The 17,498-nt window shown below is 38.8% G+C and overlaps 1 protein-coding gene across 1 annotated transcript; it reads right to left on the bottom strand.

The window, feature by feature from the left end:
- Positions 1–4,783: 4,783 nt before the first annotated feature.
- Positions 4,784–11,957, bottom strand: LOC140351409 (monocarboxylate transporter 12-like). Its single transcript, XM_072437232.1, has 9 exons — positions 11,853–11,957; positions 9,763–10,027; positions 8,437–8,540; positions 8,221–8,364; positions 8,035–8,130; positions 7,758–7,920; positions 6,293–6,784; positions 5,276–5,535; positions 4,784–5,204 (listed from the first exon to the last, which is right to left on the bottom strand). The coding sequence occupies exons 2-9, from the start codon at positions 9,864–9,866 to the stop codon at positions 5,065–5,067; spliced, it is 1,503 nt and encodes a 500-aa protein (XP_072293333.1). The 5' UTR covers positions 9,867–10,027; positions 11,853–11,957; the 3' UTR covers positions 4,784–5,064.
- Positions 11,958–17,498: the final 5,541 nt, after the last annotated feature.

Below are 17,498 nucleotides of genomic sequence, written 5' to 3'. Positions count from 1 at the left end.
TTCTGATTTTCCAGCCAAACAGTCACAGACCGAAACAAATTACTGAAAAGGGTTGAAATGCAACAACCATGTACCGGTATATCAAGTATTTGTGTAATTTGGCACAATCTAAATGATCTCACTTAATCTCAAGGTCTTAAAAAAATGAAAAAATAAAAAATAGGTAAAGAAATAGATAAGATAGATGTTGTAGAAAAGAACAAACAATAATGTGTAAACAAGAGAAATGAGCCTAACCTGTAAAACCCCATTCTTTTATGTTTTTCAGGCTGTTGCCACTAAATCTCTGAAGATTTAATTTTTAAACACAGACTCTGTGTTTAATCTGTGCCACTTTCAAAGAACAATCGGCCCCTAAACCCATTGCTTTCATATGCCGCCGTGATGTTTTGCTGTTTAGTTGATCTTTTTTCTTCATTAAAGCCATAACTAGCTCTATTTTTTTCACTCTGAACAATTTCACTTTGTTCCTATATTCAGTTATTATTCTATTTCAAAGCTTGCAGCATAGATGCATTTGTGTGTGGGAGGGTGAATAAGTGTGATTGGAAAAAAGCTTGCTGAAGTTGTGAAAAAAGTGTGGTTTTTCAGTTCATGTCTTTAAATGCATTCACCCACGCAAGATCAAATTCACAAAGCATACAATACCATGTTTACACTGTGCACAATGCACAGAATGCATAATTTGTTTTACTCTGCCAGAGTCCAGAGGATATAAGATAAGATAAGATATTCCTTTATTGTCCCACATGGGGAAATTTCATTGATGCAACACAGGTAGATACAGAGGTAGATACAGAAGAACAGATCACTTATAGGAAGTTTGAAAAACACTTTCAGTAGAAGATCTCTTATAAACAAAAACTCCCATAGACAAAACCTCCCATTTCCCAACAAGGGATGGAGGGGAAAATAATAAAGATAAAGATAAATAGATAAATAAATACATAAATACATAAATACCATTGCACATGAATCACGACAGTAATTGCGCATATGACGGAATTGCACATGGTTAGGTCAGTATTGCGAGTGTTCAGGACAGGATATAACTGAGATCTATATATATTTATATACCGGTGCGTATATATATATATATATATATATATATATATATATATATATATATATATATATATATATATATATATATATATATATATATATATATATATATATATATATATATATATATATATATATATATATATATATATATATATATATATATATATATATATATATATATATATATATATATATATATGCAGTGCAGTGCTAGGAACAGCAAAGATACGGCTCAGAACGGGTTGAAGTGAAGTGGGTAAGTAGAGACTGCCCGCGGAGGGTGAGGTTATGCTTTAGACTTTGTTAAATATACATTTAGACTTTGTTAAATACATATATATATATATATATATATATATATATATATATATATATATATATACATTGCTGTGCTTTTGCTGTCATGTTCATATGGTTCTAATTTATACAAATAACCATTTCAAATAGCGACATTTCCCACTGTATCCAGCAGGGGGAGACAGCCACAGTCTTATACAAATATCCCTAAACTCGATTTCCCATTTATTGTTCCAATGTATACTTTCTGTGTAAATATTAATTATGCCAATATTTTTTTGTACTGAATTTGTCAGAACTCCGTGAATCTATTCTGACTTGTCTTGAGCATCACCCAAAGGTGTTCTAATAGTTGTAGGCTTCATATTGTATAGGTGTAGTTTTTGATAATTAGGCCTTTTATTTCAATGGGACTCTCCGGGTTGAATAAATGTTAAATGGCGAGACATATTAGGTGAATAACATTTTTATTCATTTAAAACTATTTCTTAAGTGGAATGCTTTGTCTTGAAAGCCATATTTGATCTCAGGCTTGGTGAGGGCATTGCAGTAAATTTAGACCTCTTTGTCGACACAGGTAGTTTCCTTGCCTGACCAGCCAGTCCCTCCTACATTATGTTCAAATGCAGAAGGGACTGGATTTGGACCATTGGGGGGCGTCAAAAAAACTCTCCAAGCATTAACCGGTCCAACCACTGCCGCTAATTTGTGTCACGTGTCTCTCAAATGCGGAAGAATTTGTGTCTCGTGTCTCTCAAATATTTTCGGAACATTCAGAACAAAATATATAACTTAATTTACCTCAGATTTACAGAGTTTAGTTGCTTGTTGACTCAGCAGAAGTCGGCAAAGTTATTTTTATTCTTTCCTCGCAATCCACCATGCTTGTTTAGACACAAACGGACAATGCGTTTGTCGGTTAATCCGGCTGTCAATCACTCCCTTTGGAAATTGGAGCGACTGGGTTAGATCTCAGACCCTTCTGCATTTGACTGGTCAGGCAAGTGGTTGGAAGCTGGCCTTCGCTGTCATGTTTCATACAGTTAATCCATTTACATGTAAGTACACAGTTCATAATTGTGAGAACAATCTGATTTTGCTGGATCTAAAATGGTCCTTGAATATGTTCACATGACCAGAGACACAGAGTTCACTTTAGGATTCACACATGTGCCTTTGTAGACACTCTTTAACCAATACACACTCAGTTACAACGCTTAGACCACAATCGTTTAACAGTTTCATCAGCTTTTTATGAAGTATATCACCACCAAGAAGTTATGTTTTCAGTTTTTGTCCTGGTCATAAATGAAGAACTAGCACAAACACCACAATATCTTTTATGTTATGCATCTGTACACAATTTAGAAAAGAATGCACAACTGCTTTTGTCTTCTTCCGTCTGGAGCCCGCTCTCAGTCAGAAGTGGATGACGCTTTGAAATGTGTTTGTATGTAAGAATTGCCCTTTTCATCAGTGCTTCCTCTGGAGTTTCTAGTGTTCAGTGGAGTACTTTTGTCACCACAGCAGAAGAGCGTCTGACTGATGTGGTGGTAAGTACACTATATACTGAGGGGCACATGCAGCTGTGTGTGCCGGCACTATCAGCAGCTCCATCTACTGTTAACCAACATCGCAGGTGTTTTTTGTGCGTCAAACATGGTTCTGCTTCATGATTTTATGGTTTACAGAGGCACTCACACTGATGGAGTTGAGAGATGCGTTTAACATTATAATCATGGCATTTAGCAGCGCTGCTTTTACTTTTGTGTGGTAAATATTCTTCTTCTTGTAAGGTTTTTGGCAGTTGGCAGTTTTCTCATTCTTCAGTGTTCATTATCCAATGCAAAGACATATGAACCACATTCTCCCTGATAATAGGGTTATCCAAATCCTTTTGAACAGCACCATTTACAACCTTGGTCATAAAAGCCAGGAAAAGGCCTTTTTCAACAGATACTGTGACAAGTCTTTAACTCATCAGGAGGTCTCTCTTACTGCTGTTTTTGTAACACAATAACACATTTATTTTTAGTGCAAATGAAAGTATTGCGATAAAGATAAGATTAAAACTACTTTCATAAAAAAACATGAGCCCCAACATAAAGAGTCATACGTTACTTATATTCAATCATCTGCTCCTCTTCTATAATAGAAATAAAACAGTTTCCTACTATTACATAGAAAAGTAGATGATGTGATAAATATTGAGCCCCCAAAATATCGTTGCTATATTGCTAAATCGATATTATGATTATTACGAGCCTATAGAACTCTATGTTAGCTCTCTGTCTCCCCCTTGAGGCTCAGTTGACAACGACAACAACAACGACAACAACGTGCGACAAATATTTGCGTTTGACTAACATAATTCTAAATAATCTATAGTGGATAGTTCCAAATCTGTGATGTAGGCCTATTTAGTGAAATAATTGTTTCTGTTTTTCGTTGTGTGTTGTATAATTGTGTACATGTGCTGCCAGTGTATTGTTAAATAGGATTACAGTTGTGCTTATGCTGAGTCCAGTGTCTGCACTATATAATGACACTCACATGTGCAGCAGAGTTTCCAGTGCAGGAGGATGCGGGGGAGGCAGGTAGAGGAGGGGTTTCCTCTCAACTGGAATCCCCGAGTGAAGAGAAAAAAAATCGAATAACTACTTGTAGGACTTTCCCCTGTACACACGGTACACACATGCTCCTGCACGTGCCAGTCGCATGATGCACCCGTTAGACTTTTGGCAGCAGACGTTATGCGCACTTTGTCATGGCCACAGCGTTGAGAGATATTTCAATGTTTTCACTCATTGCGTAGATGTGATCTGTGCTATCAGGATTTATCAGGAAACACAAGTCTGTAAATCGATTATACTGCGAATACTTCACAGATTTGAAGTGGTGCCATGGATTACTATGTTGTTGATTGTTGTTGTTGCTGTAAACGTTAAACGGAATAATCAGAAGTACAGTATACACTATTTTTAGTGTTTGGATACTGAATAGATCATATATTACAATGGAGTAATATTATGTAGACATTAATACATTTAGATTCAGTAAATGTGATAGGGTCTTAAGTACTTGTCTCTGACTTGAGCTTGTTTCAGTGCAAGAATACCTCTTTTTTTTCCTCACAAATGTCTTTAATTATTTTTTACTGTGTGTTGCCCTCTAGAGGCAAACAAAAAATAAACATCTTCATTAACTTCATCAAAATCTAAAAACATTAAAATGTGAAACCACAAAGATTTCTTTGGCAAGTTAAATATTCATCAGTACAGTCAAAACACCTGCACATCAGTTTTGCTATAATTATGAATTTATAGATAGAGATGAATTTAAGTATTAAAAAAGGCAGTGTAAAAAACTGAAATACAAAACCAACATTGTAAATTAGCTTTAAAATGACTTTCGTACATTGTGCATATTACATGATTAACACAGTTGAAAATGTATGTAGTTTGTTATTTATAATAAATATAAATATCAGCTTTTGGAGCACAATACAAAGAATGTTATGGACTATATGGACACTATATTGCATCAAAAGTAAAAATACAAAAATATGTGTCTGTGTCCTCGAGTCACATGATTGTCCACATGTCAGAAGGTCCTGGCATCAGGAATTGCATAATTGTCCCACCTGTTATTTACATAATTCTGCATAACCAGATGTAGAGTTATGCCCTATGAAATGTATTATACAACAGAAGTGGACTTGGACCTCCGCCACCTTTTGGTTACAATGGCGGCAGTTAATATTCCTGCTGAGATCATATAAGAGGCCCCACAGAGGTGAAAGGTCGAGGTGTAAGCACCTGTGATATCCACGAGCAGACCTGTAAAAGGACAACAAAGTTATGCAACATCAGCATCAGAGAAAACCAAACGTCTGTAGTAGTTATCTTACCTCCTATGGGTGGGCTGACCAGGTAAGGTATGGCGTGGAGAAAGTAGACTACACCCAAAGCAGGGGTTAAGTTTGAGGGTCCAACCACGTCTGAGACCACCACTGGAATGAGAGCCACGTAGGCCCCATCGAAGTAACCATAGACAACCACACACACAGCCAGAGCAGGGAAGGAGATGAGGAATGGAAGGAACACGCAGCACAAACCCTCCATCAGGATGGCACCCATGTAGTTCAACAGGCGGTATTGCTTTAGAAATCTGCAAAATACACAACAGGAGGTTTAGATGAATGGACTAAGACTGATCACGCCAGGCTATGATTGGTGCCCGTCCCAAGCCTATAAAGGAAACAATATGGACCTTAGAGTTTACAAAGCCTCTGGTTCTTGTGCTAAATCATTAGCGGGCCCAAGCATCTTATCACTGCCCAACTGCATCATTTAATCAAGTACAAAGGCAAGACAAAGGCAAAAGGTATATACATATTTAACCTCATCACTTATGTAATCTTTACCTCCTCCCACTTTGGACAATGGCCGAGGAACTGTAACCCATTACACACGTGCAAGAAACAGTTTGAAAGGTAAGTGATCTAACAATGTACACATAAGTGAGTACACAGCTGTAGTGTTGCATAGTTTCAGTAGTTTTAATGACAGTTCAGGACATCCCTGAGTACTAACGGGGAAGTCTATGAATTACTAAGGCAACTACAACTAGTCCCAGTTGTTCACACTGCTGCTGTCAAAGGTAATTTTATGTCTAATAAACCATGACCTCATTACTTCTAATACTTTTCTTCTTTTACTGTTATAGTTGATTTAGTTATAGTTATAGTTTTAAATTTACCCGATGTTACTGAGATGTAAATTAAACAAATACACAATTATGTAGTTGAATCTCACAATATACATATAAAAATGTTGACTTTTCCTTTTTGGTTAATTTGAAATATGCTAATAGTTATGCATACTGAGTTATACTAGCATTACAATCAGATTTTCCATCCACTCACGGCCTGTCTGTGATCCATCCAAAGGTGATGTTGCCCATGATGGAGCTGATCCCAAATATGGACATGAGGAAGGCTGCGTTCTGGTGCTCCATGCCCAGACTGAGCGCGTAGGGGACCAGGTAGACCAGAGGGGAACTGCAGCCAGTCGCCATGAAGAGCACAGACACCAGCAGGATCAGGAAGTCCGGGTGGAACAGGAAACTGAACTCGTCCTTAGACTCCAGGCACAGACAGAGACCGCAGAGTTTGGAGCTCACGATGCAGGTTAGGTTTGCATCGCTAGCTAAAAAGCTCTGACCTTCCTTGTTCTTCTGGTTCATGCTCTCCATTGTCTTGTTTTCAGTTTCAATGGTTTTGCTATTGTTGGAGTTATTGAGTTCAAGTTGAGCCAGATCCTCTTTGGTGAGGTCTGATGACATCAATTCAGTGTTTTCTGAATCGATTCTTGGAGTCACATAGTCCTTCTGGGCAGCCATCTTGTTTTCCCATAACCTTTGGAAATAAAAGAACACTTGGTTTTATTGGTTTGTCATTCAGTTAGATTTGGTGTTCTCTTGATTAATCATTATCAACTAGTTTAAAACAGTATCGGTCACAGTGACACAACAGCCTCGTTTGAGTCACACAGTTGTTTTGTTTGGACAAACTTGATTATTTATTTATAACTTGGTCAGAAACTAGTCCTTAAAGGCGGTATGGGCGATTTTACGGCGATTTGAGAACGCAGGCGGAAGTGCGCATGCGCACTCCCCCGTGCGGACTGATACAACACACACGTGCGTTTGTTTATTAGCGCAACGGAGCGCATCGCATCTCTCGTCTCCCGTAGATTTCTGTCCACTTCTGCGTCAGCTCGAACTGTCTTTCTCCGTCTTCATTTTGCCCCGTACACTGAGCGAACTATATTATGATAGATCCATGCGCTTAGGCACGCGGAAACGTGGGGACGAGCCTGACGCAGCTGCAGGTGAGCGGTAGGTGCGTTTTATGATTGATACGTGGCAGGACTAATGATTTATCCACGCCACGAGGAAATATAATACAAAATTTGCTGAAAAAAATCGTCCATACCACCTTTAAGTCTCTACTCCTTTCTTGCCCCTGTCATTTTTAAACAGTAGTACTGAATATTTTATATTATTAGCTTTTTTAAAAAAAAAGTTTTTATTTCTCTTGAAATACATGCATACCAAAACAAACATCTTTATTGTGAGTGGGCTTGTATCTGCACAAACCTGACTCGTACTTGGCCTGAAGGAGCCTCCTCCTTGTTTCTTTAGCTATTATATTCCACAGGATGTCATAACATATGTTGCTCTCCATAAACAATGTTCTATTTCCATGGAATCATGCAGGTGACTTTCCAACTTCAGAAAGTTACACAATGTCCCTTTAAATGTGTAATTTTCTAAATCAGGTTGAAGATGTCCTAATGCCCAGAAAAAGTCAGAGACACAGTACTTGCCTGTCATCTGCTTTAGATTTAGGTTTGATGGGCCTCAGCAGGGCCCCACAAACACACAGATTGGCCACAAACCCCCCCAGGACCAGCAGGGCCCCCCTCCATGAATACAGCTCTATCAGCAGCTGAACGGCCGGGGCCAGAATAAACGTCCCGATGCCACTACCTGCAAACAGAATCACACACAGCACATTCATCTAAATGTTATAAATCTATTGAGATAACAACAACACACATTTAAGGTGATTACTATGACAAATACATGGAACATTGCAATTACCTGAAAGGCCAATGCCGTAAGCCAATGCTTTTCTTTCATGGAAGTAGTTTCCCACCATTGCCACTGATGGAGTGTAGCTCAAAGCAAAACCAAGCCCTGAAAAAGTGTATGCATTTATTGTAGCATTTTTTTTGTGTAAACGTTACCGTGATTTTTGTATAACCTTGAAGCGATGTCGTTCTTTACCTGTCACGAGGCCCATGGTAACATATAGATAGGGCAGACTGGTGGCAAACGAGCTGAGCACCATCCCAGTGAAGGACAGCAGGCCCCCCACCATCACTATAGACCTGCACGAGAAGTGGTTACCCAGGAAACCCCCCAGAGGAGCTGGAGACGCAAACAGACAGCTACAGTTACATCAAAGATATACAGTACATTTACAGCTTAAAAGGGTCGTACCACATAACATAGTGATCCCATCTATGGTGCTGTGGATCCAGGCTGTGGACGAGTAATCCCTTCCAAAATGCTGTTGGAACTCTACAAAGAATATAGACACGCATCTGCAATGGAAAACTAAAATAAAGCCAAGTTACAAAGCATTTAGTTAACACATTTAGGTGCTTTCAAGTTTAGGATGGTCAGTCGTTACCGATATCCAATATTAGGATTTCTGTTGTGGCCAATAACCAATATTTGCAATTATCATGATATGTGATCAATATCTTAAAATCCATGGCATTGTAGATAAGTTTGTATTATTTTATGTTCTACACCTTTAGCTACATTGCTCTTCTATTTCCTTTAGAAAAAAAATAAAACAAAAATGGACAAAAAAGAAAAAACAGTCCCCAATATGGCCGATCAACAAATATTTGCACTGATACTAATAGATCGTCCATCAAGGGCAGCTATTAATTGTTTAAGGTCATCCAAGCAGATTGTGCAAAAGATGCCCAAATATAGCTTTTCAGCTTTCAGATTCATTACACATGCTTTGGGTCTAAATATATAATATCGGTGAACTGAACGCCAACAGTGGAGGGACAGGCAATAAAATATAAGAAATTATTTGGTGTAAAAAGGCTGGGAAAGAGCTGCTGTGCCGGAGAGAGGAATGTGTGTGGGTCACTGTCACTAACCATTCATTTAATAGTCCACTATAGTCAGCAAACATTTTTTTTGATCAGTCGACGAGTCAAACAATTATTTCTATTGTACATTGTACTTTTAAAGTGCATTTTTAACCAAAAGAGGTTTAAATATAGTGGCTTTGATTCCCCACTCCAACACTTTACTGCACGTCTCATCCCCCATTTTATTCTGTACTTTTCTGTCAATAAAGCCTATGGGCAAAAAAATCTTCTATAAAAAGAAATATGTTGACTTCTAGATAAAGAACATTTACAAATAAAGAAATAGTAGACATTTTGATTGAATAATGCCATTGTCTTTGTAAAATGAGGTTCTTGTACAGTGTTTTCGAATCTGGCCTGATAATGTTTATGATGGATCAAAATATGTAACAATTTGGGAAAAATATCCAGTTGCAGTATTGCACATTTTAAACGCAACGAAAATACTGAAATAGGCCTATGAATATACAAACCAATAAAAGAATCATATGTATTTTAGAACATGTTTGTTTTATGTTATTTTGTTTGCTGGAGGAGTAAATTACGAGTTACGAATAGTCAATTCATTGTTGGGTTATTGTTAAAGTGAAAAGCGGATCAACAGTCACATATCATGAGGAGTGTTTAAGTAAAAGTATTGGAGACTTACCTGGTAACAGCGCGCGTGCAGATGTTGGTCAAGAAACATCCAGCCACAATCATCCACCCCCAGCCCCCTTCTCTGTCCTTAAACCCCCTCGTCTCCTCGGCCATGGCTCTGGGTGCGCTCTCAAATTAGAGGGCTCTGTTTGTCCTCGTCTCTTGAGTGTCAGGAGCGTTCTTGTTCACGGTCAATAGCACGGTTCATCGGTTCTGACTAGATCCAATCCAGTGTTTGTAATGTCCTCATAGTTCTCCAGCGTACTCCTCTTCAACTCCTAAACAAAAATGTGAGAATATGTTGTCACCAGAAAGCTGTAAAAGGATCGCAAAACAAATGTGTTGCAGATTAAAACTCAGACCATGCACGAACATGAGTGTGTTACACCATGGAACAATTACTTTCACAGCAATAATGGCTGTTGAATTTATGATGGGAACACAGTGTTTCTTTGAAATAACAACAGGGTTTGGTGGAGAGGTTTATGAGTAGGTTTATGAGTAAAGATATACCAATATAAAATCTACATCAAACATAACAGAGAAACAGATAATAGGAAACACAAAATAGAAAATGAATAAAGTAAAATATTGTAACAAAGCTGTTTAACAATATCTGTTGATCATATTGGTATTTGTGGAAGTAATCTAAAGATAAAACAACAAGAACAGATGTGAGTCATTTTATTCTAGTTATGGTTAATCTTGGAAACAAAAACTGCAGACAAACATTTGACCCACTTAATGTAACTTATCAAAATGCAACTAATGTTCACTGCATTAACATTTCAAACATTTTCTCTCAAAAGTGATTCTCAAAGATTTCTCTCAGTTATTCTACATTTGAAGTTATTTACAAAACTTCAGCAGTAGTTTTTCTGGACTACATTAACACATGTTGTTTTCTCTGGTGAAATGTAATCCGATCTCTAACCTCTTTAAACGTCTTGACTCAAGTGTCTCTGGATATATATATATATGTATGTGGCTGTTTACTTTTCTGGACATTTTGATTTGTTTATTCTAACTGGCTTCAAGTTTCAGGATTGTGACATCTCGTGTGTCAAAGCACTGGCCTAGGAAGGGACAAACAGCCCGTCAGGGGTCAAAGGTCAGGGGTCAGCTCCACGTGGCCGTCAGGATAAAATGTCAGAGAGAAGCTGTGGGCAAATCAAGAGCTGTCTAGAAACATCCCTAAAAAATCCTGCACCACCTTTTGCACTTGAAAGGAAACCTCAAGGGCAGAAGCGCCGCCTCCTCCTGACGCTCCATTGAAATGGGTCTGGTCCACGTGAGACTCTACGTAAAAGAGGGAAAAGTGCATCTCCCCAGCTGCTTTTTGCATACATTCCAGACTATAGTTTGTTGGTAAAGACATTACTGAAACCCAATCTGGCGTCAGTAAAAGAACCAGAACATTTCAGCAGTATAAGGGTCCCTTTTTCATATGCAGGAGTACAGGACTATCTCACAAAATGACTCCCTCTCAAATTCTTATTAACTTCAAATAGTTGAAAACAAATTAGGCGTTTCCTTTTCTTTTTACAGTTTTGGGTTCTTAGGCTTTGTTAGACAGGAAAGACGGCATGGAATGGGGGATGAGAGAGAAGGGAGGACATGCAGTAAATAGTCAGAGTCGAGATTCAAACTCACGACTTGGAGACTGGCATATGTGCTGTGCCTTAACCACTTGACCACCGGGTAGCACACAAATGATGCATTTCCATTTCCAGATCAGTGAACAGCCTCATTCACCTGACCAAAGGTCACTCTATGGGCTATCTGCTTTCTGTGCTGTAAGTTCCACTGGACAAACAAGTTGTCACATCTGCACCTGCATATTTATTTACTGGAGTTATCATCTGAGAATTTCCCTTGTGCCGCAAAGTAAACGGGCAGCCGGCCGGCATCACAACTTCTCTTTATCAAAAAAGGTTATTCAGAAGTTAGATGGATTCAATTAAAAAATCAGCAATAAAGCAAGTAAAATTTGTAGAAAGTACTAGACAGTAATGTTCTCTCCCTGAGGCAAAACTGACTTTTATAGTGAGCAAGCAACAACAAATTTGAAACAAAAAGATCTTGAAGAAAAGAGTTGACATACCTCAGTTGTTTTTATGCTGCCTCGTTTTCTTTATGGTTTCATGTTGGTAACGAGTGAGAAGAGAGCAGCTCTGTGTGCTCCGTCTGAAGACACTGTAGAAGCAGAAAGGCAGCAGCAGAGACAGAGAGGAGGGTCCAGGGAGGGAGCCAAAAACATTTGCATAAGGAGCAACATAAGCAGAGGCCATGACTGGATAGATTTTTTGGTTACCGGTGGGGTGGGTGAGAGTAGTTTGAACCAGATTAAATATAAACCTGACATTGCAATACAACTTACTGTATTTCACTTTTACTTATTAAGAGTTGTTATGATAAATCATTGTAGAACTTCACGGCAAGTGGTGAATTTTATTCCTGGACATAGTGAGAGTAATACCTTAAATACTCTTATAGATTATAATACAGTTTTAAAACTGTATCCCTACAAATATGAAATAATAGCTCAGCAGAAATATCTAAATTCTAACATCTATGTGAAAGGTTTGCATATTAGACTATTTTTTATAGAAATCAAGTTTATTCTTGATGAATAATTGTCCAACTTGAAAGACCCAGGAAAAAGTCTCAACTCAGCTTCAAACTTTTATTGGTGTCAACTTCTTAAATTGCATCAGCATCAGCAGTAGCCTTTAAACAGATGCAAAAATAAGGCACGTTTACCTTTTATAAATATAGTATCAGTCAGTATAGTATTTTAATATTTTAATAATGATTAATGTTTTTAATTACCAAAATATAAAATAGGAATTTAGTCACAAATGTTTAATTTCTGGCTTTTGATAGATTTGAATCTATAAACTAATTTGAAATAAATAAATACATTGTTTTAAGTATCATTTGCGCTTTTAGGTTAAATAACTATTTCCCAACCTTCAGCATTAAATTGATTAATTATTTCATTACATAAATAAAAGGGTTAGGGTTAAAATTGAAATAGACAAGTCACTACTCTAAATATGTATCGTTATTAAATAGGGTAAATCAACAAATTACAACACCTAACTACAAGCTTATCAATTATTCAATTTGATATTTTTTATAAAACTCAAGATGAGGCCAAATGATCATGACTCCAGTGTCCTACAGGTAGAAACTGTGTAACTGCCCCCAACCAACTTAAATACACTGCCAAGGGCTCCAATATTGTTTTGAGCTGGTTTGAATTAAAAGAAAACTATATTTATAAATCACAGATTTATCTTTATGTGTTCCGGTGCATTCATGGGTTTGGTCCGTGCCCTGCACACCTGTACACCAGCATGTCTGCTGGCTGGACTGGAGACAGCCTACCTGGACCAGGAATTAACTAACAATAAAAAGGAGAGTGGGAGAGAAGAATGTGAAGAAAGACATGAGAAGTATGTTTGCCTTGATACCTCCCACTTGAGCTCCTGGTGGAGACCTAAGGAGGTCACAGATCAGTCTTGTACAGTATTCTTCAACTAGTAGTAGAACAACGAGACTTCTTACACTCCTTTGGAGCATAGTAGCAGGAATGCTTGTTTTAGCTTGACGCTTTGGTACTTTCAATGGGACAGGATAGCTCAGGAAAACTCTTACAGTGGCATCTCAAACAACTCATTTTCTGTCCTTGTTGACATCCATCACTCTCCCTAGTGTGTATTGTCCTCTTAGGGCATTCTGATAGGCCACCAAAACAATGTCGCCAATGGCTACATTTCTTTCTTTCGTATGCCACTTGCTTCTCACAAATAAATTGGGCCCCGCCAGCTGGCACCACTTCTCCCAAAACTTTTTAACTTCTGATCCTCTGGAGTCTTTTAAAGGTGTAACCTCCGAGGTCGAAATTTGCCAAGTTACCCTTTGGGCTTGTCCGTCCAAGCAGGAGACTGTTGGGACATAGTTTATACACTCCTCTCTGCTTTGTACTCTCTATTTGCCATTCATTTACAAGATTTGCAGGCATGAACAAAAGCGTTTGGTATTCACTCCACATGAAGACCACCACCACCACCACCACCACCACCAAGGTTATAGAGAGCTCTTTTGACGAGACCAACTGCAGCTTCAGCGGCTCCATTCCTGTGAGGAGAGTTTGCAGGACCATTCCATTCCGTTTGATGCTGCTCTATCCTCTAGTCCCTGCTTGTCAAGCCTGTTGAGGTGCTCATACAGCTCTTTCAAAGCAGGTTTGGCTCCTACAAAGTTTAATCCAGGATCTGACCAAAGTTTCTTGGGATGACCCGTGAGTGCTGTAAACCTTTGATAAGCTATAAGAAACCCTTCAGAGGACTGGTCACTACAACATCAGTTTGAATAGCTTGTCAGTTTTGTTCAAGTGGGTTGGATGGCGGTGAGTTGCCAATTTGAGTGTTTCCATTAGTGAAATGTTTGTTGCACTTTTCTGCCAACACTGGTGAGAACCCTGAAAGTAATTCTTCTTGCTCTCTAGATTAGATTAATTTTCCCTTTGCAACTTCTTTGCCACATTTCACTTTTGTTATTGTCTCTTGGGCAAAGAAGGTAATGGTGCTCGTTAGAACTTCCCTTCTTGCATTCCTTACTCTTGCAGATGTATCCATTCTTGCAGTCTCCTTGTTCTGTGCACCAGCCGAGACACATTCTGCATGCACCGAGCCTTTTCAAATGTAACTTTTCTCTCTGGAATCCTTTGAGATCTGCACATATTAATTTTGCACAAGTCAAGCTTTATATAGTGCCTCGCCTTCCCCACATATACCACATATACCCTCAGGTTCCCCTTTGGTTGTCTTGGTGGAGGCATACTTCTTTTCTTGTCTATGTGTTGAATCTTTTTCTGCAACTTTTAGTTGTTCCATCGTCTCCAGGACAATCTCTTGTTTCTTCAGGAATGTGAGGAGCATGTCAAAATGGTTGTCAAGTCTTACCCCATTATTGGGTTCTAACATGAAGCTAAGCCAGTCTCGCTTCACAAAGTCAGGGAGCTTACTCTTGAATGTTTTAATCACAAGTGGATATTTTATTGCACTGATGTTCTCAAGAGCTGTTAAATCCACGAGAGCCTTCTCAACTGACTGAATCAGCTTGATCACTTTGCCAAACACGCAAAGTGATCAAGTTGATTCCTACGCACTGGTGCTAGTTTATCAAGCCTCAAGAATCTTAATTGCGATTGCAGACTTGTTTCCGTGCCTGTTTTCAAGCACTCTGAACATGTCCTCCGCAGAGGAATAAGTTGACAGTCTCAGATCTTTCACAACCTTCTCTTCCACACTGTAGAGAAGTTGAATTTTTCTGACATCAGCTGACCCGGACGGTTCTCCCTGCTTTTGTAGGTTCTCTCAATCCTTTTTCCACCTATGAAAGTCTCTTTTGTTTTATTTTGACGTTCCGTACTGCCAGTAGGGCCTCTTGCAGCCTCCTTCGCAGCCCGCCTTACAGTCACAAACTCTGCTTTCCTTAGCTCCAGCTTATGTTTTAGAGTTTTTCTTCCTGCAATCCGATCATTTAGAGTCCTCCGCTCCTCTCCAGGAATCCATCTGAGTTGAAGCTGAGTTGAGACTTGTGTCTTTTTACTGGGTCTTTGAAGGACCAGCATTCATCAAGAATAAACTTGAAAGACACAAAGTGCTTTCCAGTGCAATAAAAAACAATGTCACATGCTTGCATCCCAGCCCACAACCGTCTGACCCGCACAAGCAAACAAGCAAACAACCCAGAGGCAAAGACACCATAATACACACATATACCTACAGACAACTACACACACCTACACAGGTACACACACCAGTTGGGGAAGCACCATCAGAGGAGTCATCTACATCAGGAGCAGTGAGTCTCCTGCCGCTACAGGACACAGACACAGAGTCAAAAGGAGAGATGAAACACTAAACCTCCACCAGGGGCCCATAAGCCAGGCCCCAGCAGTCACAGTCGACCACCGCTCCTGGCACTGAGGGCTCCACAGAGGAAACACTGGAGATCCCAAAAATCTCCAGAAAAAGGATTATACGTAACTATATATGTAAGTAGAAGTTAAGAAAAATAATGTAAAATGGCTACAATAGAAAAAATAGTAAAGCTAAAATATGTGAATGTAATAAATAGATAAAATAAATAAATATGTTAAGTACGCATTAAATAATAATAATAATATTATAAAGCTGAGCTAAAAAGGAGAGTCTTGAGCCTTCTTTAAAAACGTGAACATTGTGAACGAGAAAACCCACTGGTTTACCACTTGCTCAGCCCTACCACTCATCTCATGAACCAGAGGGTGCTGTTGAGATGACTTACACATTCCCCATTTTTGCACTGAGAATATATAACCTTTAGTCTCTGACTGAGCGGTCAAAATGCACCAACGGTTCAATCCCAGCTCAGACGAGTTTACGGTTTGCCCACTTCACCTTGTATGAATGTGGTGTGTGAGTGATCGTGGTAGTCGGAGGCGCCGATGGAGCACACAAGAGTTGAGTGCCCAGAAAATTAGTTTTCACCTACCCCCTATCCCTGTCTACAGAGCTGTACTTACTTGTGATTATATATACGTAATATATATTTGAAAAGAAATCAGACTATGGGTCATATGTTTGGTGTTTTAAAAAACTTTTTAAAGAGTTCTACTAGTGCCATATAAGTAAAGTAGTTCTTATAGAATCCATATCGATGCTGATAAATCATATTACATGCGTTCAAATGTTTCAATAATCTTCTGTAAACCAACTTCTCAATAACTTTTGAAACACACGATAGACTAGAGATGATAATGATGATAATTCGTAAACATACTTGGCAGGGGTTTTTAGCCCCAGAGACATTGTTCCGAAAATGAGTGGGATGGTGGTTTTGAAAATAGTCCGCATTGCCTTATTCATTTCTGTCCAATATTTCTGTGCAACAGGACAGTCCCAGAACACGTAATAATGGTTTGCTTCCGGGCAACCACAAGTTTGCCAACTTTCAGTGTTCCCCTGAATAGTGAGCATTTTGACATGGTGTTATGGAGAAACGGGTCAAATTCTTCCTACAGAATTCTTTCCAAACATGGTGTGGTCCTCCTCTGTGAAGTACATACATTTTCCCATTCTTTGTCCGTCAATACGAATTGCCCTCTTGTCTCCCTTGTAATTGTAATACATTTCACTTGCAAGGACCACAACCCGAGCTACGATGCAACGTGTTTATTGGCATACGAGAAACATGAACAACACAAAAACAGAAATGAATGCAGTTTTGGGGCTTCTGGCGCGCGATGAGTGCTGTAGGCTCTCGGGCCTCGATACCCCCATCTAGGAGATACATTAGAACAACAAAAAGAGGGTGGGAGGGAGGGGCACGTAGTCACAACACTGATCTGTGTGACCTGGATGCTTAAATAGTGTACCCTCAGGAAGGGGCGTAAAAGGGGTGTGGTCCTGCTCCCGAACGGAAAAATAACAAACTTATCTTCATTTAGTAGATTGGCTGTCTCGATTAGTAATGCATTGATATAATTTTGATATTTTCCATCTTGAAAGTTCTGATTTATATGCCTCTATAAATATTTCAGTCAGAGTTATTGGGTGTTGCTTTGTTTCATTTCTTGGTTATAATAATTCCTTAATGGAAATACCTATAAGTCCTGTTTCTCCAAGCCAAAGGATTCCTTCTGCAAAGCTTTTCATTTGATTTTCTTCAACAATCTGGTAAAAAAAAAGC

Source organism: Eucyclogobius newberryi, unplaced genomic scaffold (assembly GCF_026437365.1).
Source record: "Eucyclogobius newberryi isolate DKJ021-1_F unplaced genomic scaffold, fEucNew1.0.hap1 SCAF_8, whole genome shotgun sequence".
Lineage (NCBI taxonomy): Eukaryota > Metazoa > Chordata > Actinopteri > Gobiiformes > Gobiidae > Eucyclogobius > Eucyclogobius newberryi.
The sequence above is the reverse complement of the archived record's forward strand: the minus strand, read 5'-3'. Positions and strand labels throughout refer to the sequence as shown.

What these genes read in the sequence shown, in the direction of transcription:
- LOC140351409 (XM_072437232.1), bottom strand. Translation starts at nt 9,866, where the DNA reads ATGGCCGAGGAGACGAGGGGGTTTAAGGACAGAGAAGGGGGCTGGGGG. An exon ending in TGGGATCACTATGTTATGTG is followed by an intron (nt 8,365 to 8,436) that starts GTACGACCCTTT and finishes TTGCGTCTCCAG; the next exon opens with CTCCTCTGGGGGGTTTCCTG. An exon ending in TTACGGCATTGGCCTTTCAG is followed by an intron (nt 7,921 to 8,034) that starts GTAATTGCAATG and finishes TTCTGTTTGCAG; the next exon opens with GTAGTGGCATCGGGACGTTT.